This window comes from Erithacus rubecula (assembly GCF_903797595.1).
Source record: "Erithacus rubecula genome assembly, chromosome: 5".
In the NCBI taxonomy this organism is placed as follows: domain Eukaryota; kingdom Metazoa; phylum Chordata; class Aves; order Passeriformes; family Muscicapidae; genus Erithacus; species Erithacus rubecula.
Window position 1 is genome coordinate 9,486,761 of NC_136687.1, and position 18,153 is coordinate 9,504,913.

Here is an 18,153-nt window from a genome sequence, read left to right on the forward strand (position 1 = left end):
CTGTGCAGCAATTCCTTCAGCTGAGGGTCTGTAATTGAGCAGTGAATCTCCCAGCCATAGGGAGACATTTCTTCATCTGTCATTCTGACAATGCTCAGTCAGTTCTGAACTTGTCATAATAAGGGGGGTGTTTTGCCCTGAAGAGAGAATAAAATCATGGCTGGGACTGTATCCAGTCATCCAAAGGCCCTGCAGCATTCCTTGTAGGGCTGTTTAGCTGGTTCACCTACCCAGTTTTTCTCTCTGATTAACTGCATGTTGTCTCTCATGAAAGTCTGTGAAAAAAATCTTTTTTTTCACTGCCCTGAGCTTAGTGAAAGGAGTCAGGTAACTTCTGGCCTCCAGTCTTTATGTGGACAGTTTTCTTGAAGAGTAAACTACTGACAGAGCTGTTCTTTAGCCAGTTTATATCAGCATAAAATTGAGCTTCTAACTGTAAACTTTGTGTGTCTGTTTTTGCTTTCCATGGGAATTTCCAGCTAGAGATCTTCAACACTTCAGGCATTGCTTTCTTGGCTTATGTAATGCTCCCCAAAGAGGTTATTATCTCCATTTTGTAGCTGAGAAGAGTCAAGTGCTGGATGGCCAAGCCTTAAAACTGACTAAAAAAATGGTTTTGGGGATGCATACTTGGTACTAGTGATTTCCATGCATTGTTTGTTAATTTGTAAGAAACTTAAAGAATGTACTCTGACCCAAGGCAGTCAGGCCAGGTTCTTTCTCCACTGCCCATCATCACCAGCAGTGAAGGCTGTGCAAACTGAATTAAACCTGCCAGGAATTACACCCCTGTTGTCTCAAACAGATGGTTTAAAATAGCTCAGTTCAAGACACAGGGTCAGTGAGTTTGCATAGGAACTATTCAGGGCCTCACCTGCAGAGATGATGGACCAAGCTGCACATGGGAGTTTTGTTCAGTCTGCAGGACTCTGCCAGTGGGCAGAGCCAGAGCATCCCAGTTTGGCTGTGAGCCAGGGTCTGTGTGTGTGACCAGCAACATGGAAAACAATACATTATTTAAAAGAACCAGATGTATATGTAAGTTGAAAAATCCCAACCAAACCACCCATGAATACAGAACCACAAACATCCTATTGTGTTCTAAGTGATGATTTTTTCTGGCTAAAATCACAAATTCTATCTGTCACAGTCAGAGCAGAACCCAAGAGGGCTGGGACTTTGACCACTAGATACTATTCCTCCTCTTTCCTACTCACAGCTTTGGATGGAAAATCATTTAAATCACACCTGGCTCAGACTCAGCCTAAAGTGAGAAGTGCATCTCCGAACCCAGACTGGGGATGCAGCTCCCCTGGCACCTCTGCCCTTGGAGCAGCAGTGCCTGCTGTCACTCCCAGCCTCTGGGGAGTGCCTCCTCCCTGGGCTCTGCCTCAACCAGTGGCCATCTGTGGCAATGGGCTTCATGGCAATAATGCAGGAGAAATGATACAGGGCTTGTCTTGGTTAAGTCAGAAAAGTATTTCTAAGGGGATGCACAGGAACTAAGGACAGGCTTACTGACTGCTTGTCTGCCAGAATCTCACCATCACTTTGCTCACACAAATGGCAGTAAGGCAGAAAGATTAATATTTCCAGACTAAGGGATACCTGAGAATAATGTTTTCCAGTACAGAAGGTAAAGGGGGTTTCTTTTTGGGTCTTAAAGAGTTGGCTATGATGGGAATAATTTCTACCTTTCCTGCCTAAGATTTTCCTCTAGGTAAACTCCTTGGGGCATTTCTTCTCTGTGAAACACTAAGAAGAGTTTTGCTGCTTTCCTAAGGAGGAGGGTATTGACACTAACGTGTGTCATATGAAACAGTCCACGAGAGAGAAAATAAGAATAGTCATGCCAAAATGACAGAGTCCCAGAAGGTCAGTACTCTTCCAGCAGTGAAAAAGGAGTGTTTCAGGAGAGGGAAATACTGACTTACATCTGGAACCAAACCCTTTTCCCTCTGCTGTGTTGTACTTAAGCAGATTTCAGCTTTGCCATATTCCTATTTCCAGAGTGAAGTGGCAGAGCCAAGGGATACAGCCCATCCCATTTCTAGCAATTCCACTATTTGCTAAATATGTGGGCAGAGGAGGATGAGTGGGTGGCTGGCTGGCTTTCTGGCCTGATTACATGAAAGAATGCAAATGTGCAGTCAGGCTGTGAGCTTTCTGTCTTGAACTTGTTCATATTAAAAGTGTGAGTTTCTCATGTGAGTTCCATGAGAACCCAAGATGATACAAAATGCTGTAATCACATCCCTGTAGTAGGGAAGCTGTAGCTTGAGCTCATCCATGGTATCCACCAGGAGAGAGGTCTGCAAGTTCCAGAGCACAGGACAACTTCTAGGCTTATTCCTTAACAGATGCCAAAGAGATCAGCCAAAAGGAACTATCTACAAATGTACTTTTACTCAGAATTTGGTTTCTGTGTGGTAGGGATTGGCTGACAGGCAGCTGGCTTACTGGTTTTACTGCAGAGCCAGTGCTTTTTATCTGGAGCTTGAAACTTTAAAGTAGCTAGAATAATCTACTTTATTTTTTCTGACTTCACATGTAGAAAGGATAAATGTTGGGCAAGTATTTTGCCTCCAGTTCTGGTGTGTCTTTTAAAATAAGATACAAGAATTATAGAAATTTGTAGGTGAATGCAGGTATGAAGTTTTTTATATTAAATGTTAGTGTCTCTGTAGTAAGATAGTTTTAAAGAGAGAACTATTCCAGACACACCATGTGGCAGAAATTCCACTGACTTCACCCCTGGCTCAGGACAGGGAATCTTTCCAGCTTCCTACCTGCAAATATTTCCCCTCTGTGCCTTATGACACTGCACTCAGTGCTGTACTCTGATACACATCCTGATCCACCTAGGGATTCCAGTTCTAAAGCCCAACTCTGGTTAGGAGCAGCTGAGGGAGCTGGGGTTGTTTAGCCTGGAGAAAAGGAGGTTCAGGGGGCACCTTTGTGTTCTCTACAGCCCCCTGAAAGGAGGCTGCACCCAGGTGGGGTTGGTCGCTTCTCCCAGGTGACATGCGACAGAAAAAGAGAAAATCTCAGGTTTCATCAGGGGAGGTTTATATTGGATATTAGGAAAAAACTCTTTCACTGAAAGGAGCAAGCTGCCTAGGAAAGTGATGGAGTCAGTCCCTGGAGATATTTAAAATACTGTGTAGATGTGGCACTTAGGGACATGGTTTCGTGGTGGATTTGGCAGTGCTGGGTTACAGTTGGACTTGATCTTTGGGGTGTTTTCCAGCTAAATGATTCTATAATTCTATAAATAAGGAATAATAGTACAGTTCAGGTTGCAGAAGCTTTTTCCAGGTCTGCATTTGAAAGTGGCTGTTCTGATGTCTGCTAATAGTGACATTGTAATGGCAATTGTAGTATTTAAGATTCTTGCAATGGAATAACAAAAGATTATTTTAAACATATTTCTTTTTGAGGCTATTCAAAAAAATACAGGGTCCTCTGTTTTCTGATTACATTTGCTCGTACATGTTAAATATTTGAGTAGATAGTCTGTTTATGATCTCAGTTTGATTTTCCTGGCAGATCACACTGTGTTTGTGTGCATCTAATGTACAAAGGCATTTGTGGTGAGGGAAAGAGAAATATTTCCTTCCTCTAATGTGTGAGAAAACTTAAGCTATTATTGGAATATTTGCCATTATGAGGTATTCTCAGTGCAGCCTTCCACATGATGCCATTTTATTAAAAATAACACTTTTTGGGATTCCTTTCTTTTTTCTTTTATGGTTTTGGAGCTATTGGGATACATTTATTCATATTTTTACACCTTTTATTGCAATGGATAAAAATTTGCTGTACTCCATTCCTCCCTCTCACTCACAATTACTTTTCTATGAAAATAGTGATCTTTTGTTTTCATATGGCTCCAGAAGATGGAACATCGAAAAAACTGACAAGAACTTTTGAGTCTTATGATTGAAATTATGCAAGTTGGCAATACTGGTGGAATGTTTTATCCTTAAAATTTTGAGCTAAAGCTATATGCATGTGAAAACCAGATTTTTAATGGCAGCTGTCTGCAAACGTAATTACAGAGAGTGCATCCAGGCAGCCATTATATATTAAAGACATTTCATCCTGGTGAGGTGGAGAAGAATGAGCTTTGTGCTGTGCCTTGAACACAATTATATTGCACATAGAAGGTGATGAGCAAGTCTTTGCCAGTGAACCTTTTGAACCCAAATGAAGTGTTGGACCCTTTAATATGCATTTACTTTAGATCCTTCCACCAACTCCCTTTGGACAATGTGTCATTTTTAAAATCAAAATTTAATTACAACCCAATTAAACACTTCAGCTTCTCCTTAAATATGTGGGGTATGATAAGAGCCGGATTTGCTTGAGTGCATGACTTAGCACATACTGCTGAGTTAGTGCTGCCAAATCATTTCCCTCTGTTCTGTCTGTAACTTCCATTACAATCTGCCTTTGCCAAAATTAACTAACTGTGTGGTGTGAGCAGATGCTGAAAACATAAGCCATTGAATCAGGGTCATGCAGGAGACAGAAATGAATGTTCCCAACAACTGTACAGTCACATTTCTCTAGGAGGAAAAGAGCAGTGTATTTACACCATACGGGGGACCAGCAATTGAGAAAAAAAACAACAGACACATTAAAAATTCTTATGATTTTAGGGAAATAAGGGCTTTGTTTAAATCTGAGGTGCAAATGCTCTGCCACAGATACATCTACATTTTGTGTTTCAAAAAGCAGGAAGTGCTATGAAATGCTGGTTTTGTTTCTGTAACAAGATATAGAGTAGGTCAGACAGTCAGGAAAGGATGCTGAAGTGTTCTGAGATTCTAGCTCAGAAATAAAAGTGTAGATTCATCTCCCAGCTTTGCTTAGACTTTTTTATGTGTCACTGAGCGAGTGATTTCATCATTCTTTTGTTCTTGGATTCTCCCTCTGTAAAATGGGGCTGGTGCTCTTCCTTTCTTTATGGTGTATGATGCCTGTAATTTATGATGTGCTCCTGAGTAGCATAAGGATCTTTCCAAGCCCATAAACATTTGATTGGTTTTAGCTGCACCCTTAAAGGCAGCTTAAGTGCTAGGAAAGGACTGTTTAGTGCCATCCTTTTCTTTTTAGTAGTTTCCACATCAAAATTGTTCCATTTGGAACTCAGCATGAGTTTGGGTCGAGAGCCTGTTCTCATCAGCACGAGCAATTTCAGGATGATAATGGACTGGTGGTAACCTTGCATAAAAATAAAATACATAAAAGAGATAAAAACCTTGGTTATGGCCAAGGGGGATCATCAAATATCTTTACTCATGTATTTTGTTACATTTATGCAATTTCAGGTTTTAAAGTTCTCAGATTCCATCAAAATATCAGGAAATTCTCAGTTCAAGATTTTTCTTTAACTTTTTAGGAAGACAAAGTGCCATTTCCATTTGCTACAAACATGTTTACAATTACTTTGACCTTTAACTCCTAAGTTAATGTGCAATTATAATAAAAAAATGCCACAAAATAGCACTGTGCATTATTAACTCTAAGTTGATCAGCACTTCATTAGTTGTCAGATAGAAGAAAAAGAGCATCTGTGTAGTGTATTATACAAAACTCTTGTCTATTGGCTTGAGGTACCTCAGGTCCTGTTTTCTCATGGTTGTAATGAAATTAGTTTGGTGGTGTCAGCTGAGTTCATATTGCAAAATTAGCTCATGGAAATGAGCAGTGCTCTTGATTCCTTTACTTAGGAGAGCCTTGGAGCTTAGTGTGTCTAGAAACTGAAACCTTCCACCTCTAGACTTTATGTCTCCTTCAGGTCATGTATGAAATGACTTAGGGAGGGAACATGGAGAAGTTGCTGTAGTGTCAGGCTGCCTGACACCTGCCCACCTAGTAAATGTGTGTGTGATTCTCCTTCCCATCTCCTTTCTAATTTCTAATTTCTAATCTCTCTGATTTGTGTTTGTGAATAATTAATAAGTTTGGCCTTGTCTCCTAAGGTTATCAAAGATGTGTGCAGCAGCTGTACAGGAGCTGTAGACTCTGATGGGCCTTTGTCTGGTTCTCCAGTGCACAAAGTGGAGCTGGAAAAGGTAAAGTTATCAAAATAGGGGGATGCAAAACTCCTTATGATTACTCAGAGAGACACTGGTAGGCAGTGGGTGTTAACTCCTGCTGCCTTGTGTTGCTGTTTCAGGCACACAGTCTCTGTGTTGTGTTGGTTTGTTTGGATATGTGCACACATCCTGCAGTTGAGGTTTCTGCCATGTCAGTGTTTGGCCAAAGAAGGGTGCAGATTAATGGATCTGATACATGTGCTGAGATGGTCCATGGCACAAAGAGAAAGCAGGGGTGTCACTCTTGGGGAAGAATGGATGAAGATTATACCAGGGTTTTAAGGGAAAGTCTCTTATTTTGGGGAATTTAGTCCTTGAAGAGCTCCCTGGGCATGGTGAGGTCACTGTTTTGGCAGACACTTCCAAGCATTCCTGTTCAATAGAGAAACTTGGCTACTCACACGTGGTTCTTGGCTACTCCCCTGCCTTGACTCAGCAGGATGTGAGAGCAGGAATTTGGGAAGTGAGCAGCTTTGCAGTGAATGATTGGTGCATTACCAGCACCAGTTTAAGCCCCCGCTCCATTAAGGCATCCATGTGAGCAAATCTCTCTGCAGCCCCTGCTTAAAAATCCCACTGGCAGAGGCTTCTTCACCCAGTTCCTGATGGCAAGTGCCACCCCTGTGGTGGCAGGGCACCTCTGCCTGTGGTGTTCTCTTGCTTTGACCCTGGGAACTGTTCCAGGACAGCCCAGACTTCTGGTTTCACAGGCAAAAGCTGTTGTGTTTTCATGTTTGCACACACCTGCACAGTAGTAACAAAGTAACTTCAAGTGTTGAAAAATAGGGTTTTTTTTTTTCTAAAATGCATTCCATGAAAAGGTGTAATGTATCTTGTCATTTGTTCTTTTTTGTGATAATCAGCATAGCTTCACCACTTCTGAGTGATGTGGTCATCAAAACTGTGCTGTCATAAGCTCTATCGACTTGAACCCAGACTTCATGCATAACTATTACAGAACAATCAGTGCTAATAATTTATTTCAAAAGCCTTTTTTGCACATATTGAAAGTACTGAAGCACCTTGTAGGAATGCACTGCTTTCTGATAAGCTGTAATTGCATATGAATGTATGAAGCATTCTTTAAAGATAGAGCTTTTACCCTACTCCTATCTGATCCATGTAATTCTTTATTGCAACATTTAGAGTCTAAAAATTAATTAAAATATATGGCAAATTATGAATATTTCACTGTTTTTAATACACTTTCAAATATATATTATTTTATTGTTTCTGTGTTTTTCTAAAGCCTCTAAAACTGAAGTTTTTACTATCTCCTAATTCTCTTTCAAGTGGATGAGAGCTTGAAGGTGTGCTTTATTTCATAGTAATTATATTTTTAAAGGGACTCATGACACTTGATTTTATGAAGGTGCAAACATTGTGTGCCAGCTAATCTCTTTGCCCCTGCAGAAGTTGTCATTTGAGAGGCCAAGCTCAGATGGGGAAGGTGCTGTGGAAAATGGCATCACTACTGTGTGCAATGGTAAAGAACAAGGTATGTCTGCTGTAAGTAGTGTGTGCTTAGAGAAAGGGAAATACCTCACTTCTATCTTTCCAAAAATGTAATGTTTTTGAATGGTTTTATTAGGATTCAATTTAACTTTAAAGCTGAACTATATCAAGAAGGTTTCATTAAATTTTGGCAATAACAGAATGCATTGTGCAGGTAAAATCAGTATAATTAATAATCTGTATAGGAAAACAGAATATAGAAATTTTGATTTGGCCTTTTCTGTGTTCAAAAGTACAGTTTTTTAAAGCTTGAGCGACCACTATAGGCAAGTAACAGGTTTTTTAGTAACTGTGTAGTGGCAATATAAATAGTGATGTAAATCTTCTAAGCAAAAAAGCTATCATTAAATACGAGAAGAAAAGATTCATGAATATTTGTATATATGTTTTATATATGTGTGTGTGCACAGATACCTTCATATATAAACTATCATACTACATATGATTATATTAAATAAGAAATATATGGTCATGCAATATCAGTGAGTTTTTGAGTACATATGTGTATAATTTTGCATGTGATACTTTGGAGCTGTGTGTTCTGTACTCCTTATAATCTAACAAAGGTAAATCCCAAATCCAGAGGAAATTCTGGCCAAGTTATATCTAATGCACTGAACCTTATACTGCCTTCCCCATTTCCTTCCCTCCTCCACAAAACAGAAGAAATTCTGTGGCTTCATTATCTTGCCATATAGCAGTGGTGCCTTAGACAAGGCATTTTTCTGCTGCTGTCAAGTGAAGGGTAATGTGAGCTGCAGTGAGCACAATGTCAATACTGGCCTTGGAGCCAGAACTGTCTCACCTTTTGACTCATTTCCCTTATCTCCTCCCTGGCTCATATTCCAGCATTTCCTGGATATACAGATCTATGAACAGTATGGAACAATTTCATGGTTTGTGGTTTCCTGAAAGTCGTGGTACTTTTTGCTTTTTTTTTTTTTTTTAATCTTCTATTAAGCTTTCATAAAACTCTGAAACTTGTGGAGAATCATCTGTGATCCAAAACCTGTGTTGACCACGATGTCCACAAGTACCTGGTGGTTCAGGTACCCTGCAGAAGGTGTGATGATGCAGCTGGAAAAGCAGCCCAGCTTAGGTGCCTTGAGCAGGGTCATTAAAAATACCAGAAAATTGACTTTCAATACACAGCAGTAAAAATAATGGACATTAATGACTGCAAGAAGACTGATGTGTCCTTGATGAAGTTATGCTATGTGTTTTTAAAAAGGCTGGGAAGTGGTGAAGGGAGGCTTCAGAGAATGATCATCTCCAGCTGGCACCAACCACCAGCCTCTGCTCTCTAACCAGCTGCTTTGCTGTGGGGAAGGAAATGGGAATAAAAGGCTTTTGTGACAAAAATCACTGGCAATTGGGCAATTAGTATATTCTTTAGACTCAAAAAGATTAAGTCATGAAGGCCTTTTTTCTGCTGCCTGTCAGTTCTGCAGGAAAAAAAAAAAACAAACAGCAATGTAAAAGGGAAGACAGGAAAGAAAAATGAACACTAGAACAAGCTTATTCCACTGTGGGAATGATTCCTTTGGGCTTCTGTCTCTCAAAAATGAGATTTTCTGTCTCTGGGTTTTTTCAATGCTTTTCATCTGGCTCTCAGTAGCCACAGTCAGCCTTTGGCTGCTGCTGTGTGGGATGGAAACCTGTGGGATGGGATGGGATGGGATGGGATGGGATGGGATGGGATGGGATGGGATGGGATGGGATGGGATGGGATGGGATGGGATTCCTCCCTCCAGCAAGGGAGCCTGCTGCATGTTTAGAGAGCAGTGTAAGCTGTGAACACCCTTCCCTTGAAAGAGATAATTGGACCTGGATGTGTTGGAATTGGCTGGGGGCAGCTGTTGGCACTTGCAGAGCTGCCTTTCCCCTCAGCACTGGCAAATTTGTACAGTCTTGGCTACAGATGCAATTTCTAAATAATGTTCCATGATTGCTAACAATTAAACTAAATGTGATAAATTATACCATGGTGAGTCTCAAATTGCTTCTCTATTTTCTGGGCATTCTTCTTCCCAGCTCATCATTCTTGCAGTCATTTCTCATGTGAACATTTTGCCCATTTTTTCCCTCAGTTTGTGCAAGTCCTTAACCACTAAGTGTTCCCTGTTGCAAAAGGAATTGATATGTTGGGGATAAAGATAGAGCAATTCAATTAATAAATATTTTAAATGAATTGTTCATCAAAATCACATATCAGGGCAAGTTGATGGAATTTTTGCTACCAGTTAGCAGAGACTTTTGCTCTACTGCTAGAATCCAATTTAGAGCACTGAATATGGTTTCTGAAGTTTGTTTGTTCTGTTTTGCAAATAAAAGTCCTGGGTTTTTTTTCTGAATCTTTTTAGTCTTAGAAATTCTTTAAAAAAAATAAATTAGGGTTTTTATGAAGTAGGCACTTTAAAAAACTGTATCCACAGTCCTTGCCATATAGCATTCAGCAGCTGAACATGCTTCAGTTCTCACAGTGGTAATGTTCCTGGTATCTAATGAAGTTGGTGGAAGCATAGACTGGGTGTTAGCAAAATACCCCTTTGCAGGACAGCTTCTTCTTTCCAGTGGTCACAAAAATGGCCAACTTACAGCTATTGAACATTCACACCATTTCCTCTAATTTCTTCATAAGAAAGAAATTAGTAGTTACTTCATAAGAATTGTCTTTCTAAAATGTCCATTATGATAAGATCTCTTAACCTAACTGTACATAGAAGTAATTTTGCTAAGGAAGCATATTCTGTCTTTTTTTGAAATTATTGAAGTATTTTGATAAAAATGTTTAGGAACATTTTAGAAAACAATGAAGAAATGTCTGACTGGATTTTTGTTGCTGTGTATGTGAGCTAAATTTATATACAGGTACTTCATGCATACTCTTAAATTATATGATGACTGCTGTGGAAAGAGACTTGAAGATTGATTAGATTAAAATTGCGAGATTGATTTTTGTTTTTATTATCCTTCAGAATGCCATGATTTTTGTAACACAGATAATTATATATATTTTATATAAATATATATAATTATATATAATTATATAAATATATAATTATATTAGGGCATATAATTGTGTCATTGAAATCTGCAACTTTTGTATAAATGTTTGTCTTGCATGGGATATTTTTGTCTGAACTTCTGTTTTTATTCAGGTTCTTGCTATTGGTTGGTGTACCCACACTACTAAATACACACTTCTGCTTTCTTGATAGTGAAGAGGAAAAAGAGTTCAAAAACAGAAGCCAAGGGCACTGTGACTAAAGTAACAGGGAAAAAAATAACGAAGATCATTGGTTTAGGAAAGAAAAAACCATCAACAGATGAACAGACCTCATCAGCTGAAGAAGATGTTCCAACATGTGGTAAGTGATTTTTTTTTTCCTTGAGTCTTAAATTCACATTGCTATTAAAACTTCATAGCATTCTAGCCTAGGAATTTCTCTAAAATTGCTTTTATTGCAATAATTCTTCCACCAACATTGGAAGGATGCACCCAGACTGCAAGAGGAGTAATCAAGAGTCTGTCATTTGCAAAGAGACTAAAATAATTTGATTAAAAAAAAAAAATAATGGTTACACAGGCTCAGGTATCACTGCTTTTTGCAGAAGTGAGGAGGAAGAGAAATGTGAACAAGAAGTATAAAGAAACAAGTACTGTTCTCAAAGGAATTGTTACAAAATTAATTTAGGCTGAACTATGAAATAAACTGGAATCTAAAAAGTAGAGGAAGGTTCTTGGAAAGTAGTCAGGTCTTTTATAGTAGGTTGTGGTTAAAGCTTTATGGAATAGCAGACAGCAGTCAACTGGCCTCAACCAAATTATTCCAGTTTAATAATGGGTTCCTAAAGTGGTACATATTGAACAAAATGAAGTAAAAAATTTAAAAGTAACATGGTAAATAATAAATAGTAAAAGTAAAGTTTAAAAGTAAATAAAAAGTAAGCTTTTTTAACTCTTAATTTTGACCATTCCATATGACATCTGTAGTGTGCAAGGAAGTGTATAAAAAGGCATGCAGAAAATAGTTGTGCTTTGTATTATTGCTATTAAGATTTGCTCACAATTTAAGACTTAGTGCTATGCAAGTATTTTGTGTAATGTACTTTGCTGATGTCCTCACAGCTTTGCTATTGTAAAACAATGCAATGTATTTACATTTCCCAGTTTATCTTTTGGTGCTCCAGTATTAGGCAACACTTCCATACATTAATTAGATTGAACTCACCCTTCACCCAATCTCTTCAAAAAACAAATTTCTTTAGAAAGCTTTGAAGCAGTTGCACCGGATTCTGAGTTTGGATTTTACCCTTTAATTGACTAGAAAAACTTAGGGAAACCCAGAAGTCTGTGATTAGGGAGCAGTTGGCAGAACTGATGGAGCATGAAGTGTGATGGATGCCTGCCCAAGGTGATGGGAGCAGGTCCCTGGACCACCAGAGAGATCTTCATAGATTACAGGTGGCTTTCAGGCCACATTTTGGGAATCAGTCACATAAGCAAACTTTGATTAAGTAAGTGTATGTATATGTGTCTATACATCAGCTAAGTACAGATGTGATTTATTGACCAAAAGAACAGCTGGGAAAAGCTGTGTCCAGCCAGATGCATTGTCCAAAGCATCTGGCCTCCATAAGGGCTCAAACATCCGGGCTCTCATTGATTATTCTGCATTATGTGAGACATTAACCACAGCTGTACAATCTAATTCCTCATATTTCTATCATTAGTTTGGGTATGGACATAAATACAGATTCAGCCATTGCTGTTTGCCTGCATTTGGCTTTACTCAACACCACTTGCAGATTTTAAAGGAAAATATATAAATGTCTGGGCTTTGGTCATTGCAGGAAGTCTTTGCTAGAAGGAGTTTCTCACCACCAGCAGTTTGGCTCAGTTCAGTGCCCTCTGGGAGGCTAAAAGTTTTTACACTTTAGAAGGCTCTACCTCCCATGAACAAAGGGAAAATCCCAGCAGGGCTGCAGGTGTCACCCAACTAGTGTGGAAACTAAAATCCATCTACTCTTGGAGTCATGGCAAAGCTCTTGCCTACATCACTGCTCCTAGACTGCCTGCACTGAGCTGAATTGCTGATGCCCCAAAGGGGAACACACTTGAGACATTTTGGGTCATGTCAGCTTGTGAAGGTTTAAGCACAGATATGTGGGGAAAGTGGGATCCTGCATAGTTCAACTCAAGCAGGAAGTTTTGCAAGAGCTTTTTTGGGAGGTGCACTGGGAGCAGAGGGGGAAAAAAAGCTCTGAAATAAAAGTCTCTCACTCCAAAACAAGCTGTATCTGGATTGCACAGGAAGGTTTTTTCATTTCTAGGGATTGCAATGCACAGTGATACAAGGTTTTGTTAAAGGAGGGGGGAGGAGAGCTGAAGAGTGTGATTGTCACAAGGAGCCAAAACCAGAGGATTAAGCACATCCTCATTTTTTATAGCACCTTCCAAGATGTGCACAATTCTGATCTGCTATATCCTGTTGGATCACACTTTGACATTGGAAACACAATGTTGGAAGGAAACCCCAGAAAAATGAATAATAAGTCATAGTTTTAATGAAAACCAAAGGGAGAGCTCTCCACCAGGATTAAATGAAAATCATGTCTGAGATAGAAGACAACTTTTTAACCTCACTTCTGGCTCTTGCAAGATATCATCTATTTCCCTCCTCATAGCCTGTTTGGAAGCAGCTACATGCTGAATTCATGTATTATTTGTAGTGTGGAAGAAAAAGGTTTTGGTTTGTTTTATTTTTTCTATTTCCAAACTATACTAAGGCAGGAAAAATGGGCATTGCTTTGATTGTAATGTTTGAGTCTGGAATGGTTGTTGCTATGGCACAGAGAAGGAAAACCACAAAACTCTCTCTGTTTAATGCTGCTTTATTCCTAGACACTATTTTGATACAGAGCATGATAAAAAAAAAAAAAAAAAAGCAGGTGGTTTGAAAAGAAATTTTTAATGATATTTAAGTATGTAAGGGTACTGTATCATAATTACTTCCTGAATTTTAAACCAATATGAATTTTATTTCTATTTGCATAGGTGACAATCTTTTAAGTTCTGGTTTGCAAGTGCTGCAAACCAGATGTGCATTCTTCTTTCCAGATGTAATTAGAACATAGACCAGCAACACTTAGTAGGACTTTTAAACACTGCCTTTGGATGTTACACAAGGTAGCTCAATACATACTCATATAATATGAGCTGTGATTTTCCCAGAGAGGTTTGGTCAGCCACAGTTATCAAAGTCATTCCCCACAGAGAGGCAGAAGGAGCACATCAGATGTGTATGCAAATTTTTTTTATCAGTGTCCCTCTCCCATTCTTACTGAGGTCCTGGGGACCTGTGTGCTCCTGCACATCCAGCTGCTGCAGGGACTGACACAGAACAGCCCTTTGCACATGAGCTGGAACACATATTTATATGCTTTTTCTAGGTTATTGGCACAGTGAAAGTTTTCATTAAAAGAAGTGGGGTAGGGTCATTTACTTGTCTTCCTAAAATCCATCTGGACTTTCTATTAGAGGAGGAACAAGTTACTTAAAGGCTAGCATTACATTGAGAAGCAAATTTCTTTTTCTCTTTTCAGAAAAAGCGAGGGGTAAAACATCTCACACTTCATTTTATTGCAGGATATCTCAACGTGCTGTCTAACAACCGCTGGCGCGAGCGCTGGTGCAGAGTGAAGGACAATAAACTCATTTTCCACAAGGACAGGACAGACCTGAAGACTCACATTGTTTCCATCCCTCTCCGTGGCTGTGAAGTCATCCTGGGGCTGGACTCGAAGCATCCCCTGACCTTCCGCCTGCTCCGCAACGGGCAGGAGGTCGCTGTGCTCGAGGTACAACAGCTCTGACTTTTAGCAGCTCCCACAAGGTGAATTAGAAAAGCACTTTCATGCAAACTGTGCCTGTCCATTCTAAAAAAAAAATACCTTTGGAGTAATATTGTTGGAGAACTGAACAATAAATATTGGAAGGAGGAAAAAATAGTAGGTGTTGTAGACAAAGAAAAAACTGAATTTAAATGTAGTTCAGAAATCTTCTCAGTAAAATACTTCTCTCTGCACTGACCTCCCCTTGGCCTGGTACTAAAATATCCCTGTTCCTTCTCTAGGCACATTTTTGTATCAGGGATATAATTACTTTGAGTGAATAACTTAGCAATAATTAAACAATGGATCAGTGTTCATGTGAGCTCCAAAACTCCTAACTTTAATTTATCTGCTATTTATAGGAACTCCTTTTGCTCAGTCTGTGTCTATATTAATACAGTTAATTTAAGAAAAGGCAGTGTTCCAGCAGCCTGTTGTGTCTCTTGACTCTCCTCACATGCACACACCTTTGTCTGTGTTAGGAGGGTGAGGCTTTCTAATTTTCAAAAATTTTTCAAACCTGAAATGAGAAGACACTTAAAGCCAAGTATAATGAGCAGGAGCCAGCCTTCACTTTCAGTGGCAGGACAGGCACTTTGACTATTTTGGGTTTCTGCCTACAGGTCATGTCTCCTGTCCTTGCAACCAGGCCTGTTCTCTGAGAGCAGTTCAGTGAGCATGAAAATCTAGAAAATAGCTCAAGGAACTGTGAAAAGCAATGAAATACATAAAAATAAGAAATTTAGAAACCATTAAATTTGTTAATGACAAATTGTTGCCTTTTCCCTGTTACTTCTATCCAATATTTCTTTTGCTGTTATTTAACTTTTGAATTTGTTATTTGAAGCAAAATATGAAAAAAAACTGTCATTACTTTAATAGTATTAATGCTTTTGCTTGTGTTATCAAGAAGATGAATGCCATCATTTAGACAAATGTAGCAAAATTTTTCAAAAAGTAATGTCAAAATCTCTTAACTATTTTGTTCCCTCTTTCCTCTTGTTTCTGTTTAAAGCAACACTTTCTTCTCAGGAGTCATGCTATCTAAAAATCCCCTAGCCTAACATAGGAAAATAGTGATGTTAAAGCGTTCAATATTCTGAATTCTAAAATAAGCATTACTTGCCTCTAAATCCACTGGCCTTAAATGATTAATTTTCTTCTTTTTGGTGGATTGCCCACTTTGTATTACATCATAACTGATGAGCACATAGTTTACTTAAAATGCCCTCCTTCTGGCAAACCAGATTTAATATAAAATCCTGGAGTATTTAAGAGAATTCAGAATGTGTATTTTGCAGTAATGCTCATCCCAGTGGCAGAGCAAAGACCTCTTGTGTTCTTGCCCTCTCCCCACAGGCCTCCTCCTCTGAAGACATGGGCAGGTGGATAGGAATCCTGCTGGCAGAAACAGGGTCTTCAACAGACCCTGGAGCTCTGCACTACGACTACATCGACGTGGAAATGACGGCCAGCGTGATCCAGGCTGCAAAGCAAACCTTCTGGTGAGGGCTGCTCCCCATGCTCTGGGAACTCATATCCATGTCTTCACCCCACTGCCAGCACAGCTTCTCAGAGCCCACCTCCCCCTTTGCCAGATACTGGCCCCCTGAAGTGTTTCAGCACTGCAGCAAGTTAGATGTGTTATTATTATTGTGTTGAAATCCTGCTAAGTTCTCTAAAAGATAGCAGGCACTATCCAACTTTACTCAGATCTTTATTAACTTTTTTCAGTAAGTCCTGTTATCAAATGGTATATTTTAATCTTCTATTTTGCCTAAAGTCAAAATCTTTCCAGGTCTCCCTGGAAGAGAATAAATATTCTGAAATATGCAGCTATGTAATTCACATTTATTGGCTCTATTTGCTGTGCATATAAGGATATATACAGCATATTATTGATCAATACATGGTGCATACAGTGTGTAGAAAATTTAAATCCTGGACAGTCATACATAATCAGTGTTTCTTTCTCAAATTCTTTCTGATTAATTGAAAACTTCATCAAACTCACCCTAGTTCAGTTAATTCCTGGAGTTTAATATAGGAGGTGGAAACTGGGAAAGTGTCTACAGGGTGCAGCATGGAAACTGTTTAAATTACAAATCAATAAAGTGAATACCCCATTACTGATCCTGTGCTAAAAGGAGAAATGCACACTTAGCAGATACAGTGATTTACATGTTGAAATCATTTGAGGCATTAAAACAGTCCTTGGTGGGAAAAGACCATCATTTTTCCTTGGCTAGATCAGGTTTTTAGAAACAGGAGAGAAAGGACAGTGGGGACAGGGGGATGCCCTGCTGCAGTTGTTCCTCGTGGTTAGAAAGTGGGTGGCCTGAGAAGACAACTGGCAAAGGCATCATCCCTCATCCCACTGCAAAATGACACTCCCTAGAATAATTTGGAATTTGTGTGTGACTTAATACATTACAAAGTTACATCCCATATGCCCATCATGACTTTTAACAGATAGAAAATAAAGAGAAAAATAAAAAAAAGGAAGAAAGTTTTGAGTTTTCCAAAAGGAGATTCTATTGCCATTAGCAAGCTGCCAAGAGAAGTTAACGAGGGACAACGCCCAGCTTCAATCAGAGTCTGGTTTGAATGACTTCTAATAGAAATCAAAGTGACTCAATGTTAACACAAGCTCAGTTTTGTGAAAACCAAATAATTTTCATAGAATTAAAATGCACTTAGTGTGCAGACTTATGTTAATATTTGTTTAGAAGTTAGTAGGGCTCAAAAAGTTTATCCTGTGTTGACATGTATTTTTTGCTTCAGTCAGCATCTAGCAATAACCACATTTAAGAGAAATAGAATGGTAACCTTTCTCCCCCTGAATTCAGTGTGGCTTTCCTTTTCTGCACAAATGTGGTACTAATTGGAGCCAAGTGAAAAAACATATGCAACTAGACCACATGTTAAAAAGTAATGTCATACAACTTGCAAAATAGCAGAATTTCCCTGTTAAGAATTAATTAAAATTCAGTGGGTGTCTTTTAAGAGCCTGTGAGGGCTTGCTGATAAGCAATAGCATAACTGTCTGTTGATTTTCAGCTACTGCTAGAAAATGAGGAGAAATTACAATGATGCTTAAGTGTTAATGAACTGCTACATTTGCCCTTTATAGAATGAATATCAGTATTCCAAATTAAATGCAGTTATCGTTAAAGCTCAGTCACTTTAGATTATTGGTTATTCACTTACAAAGACTGATGCTTTGCAAAACTATCAGCTCCTCATTAACAGTCCCATCAATTTCCTTCATCTAAATCATTAGGTATGGAGGAAAAGTTGAAGAAAAAGTGCTTCCAGGCAAGTTTCTCCATTTTGCTTCTAGCAGTTTCTGAATACAATTAACTTGCTTGGATGCACCCGAAAACATGATTAATGAGATTATTGAAATAATGAATTGTTTGCAACTACTGAGATAAATCTTGCCTTCCTTTGGTAGTGGAAATAGTAACTACAGGTGCATCAGATGCCACTAATGAATATCAGAATTTTCAGATATGGTTATTATATATTGCTGTAATTGGAGCCCCTACTGCTCTTACTGAAAAGCAGTAACTACAAACTCAGTTCTTCAGACCAACCAGAAACACTTGTATAATTCTCTTCTTTAAGAACA

General features: G+C 38.9%; 1 protein-coding gene across 3 annotated transcripts in view; it reads left to right on the top strand.

The window, feature by feature from the left end:
• The window catches only part of AFAP1 (actin filament associated protein 1), a 112,159-nt gene that overhangs the window by 78,414 nt on the left and 15,592 nt on the right, over positions 1–18,153 (top strand). For all 3 annotated transcript variants that reach the window (XM_079305319.1, XM_079305317.1, XM_079305318.1), the window contains exons 7-11: positions 5,991–6,083; positions 7,521–7,605; positions 10,844–10,993; positions 14,275–14,486; positions 15,879–16,024. In XM_079305319.1, the coding sequence (XP_079161445.1) occupies positions 5,991–6,083; positions 7,521–7,605; positions 10,844–10,993; positions 14,275–14,486; positions 15,879–16,024 (686 nt within the window). The remainder of the gene's footprint in view (positions 1–5,990; positions 6,084–7,520; positions 7,606–10,843; positions 10,994–14,274; positions 14,487–15,878; positions 16,025–18,153) is intronic.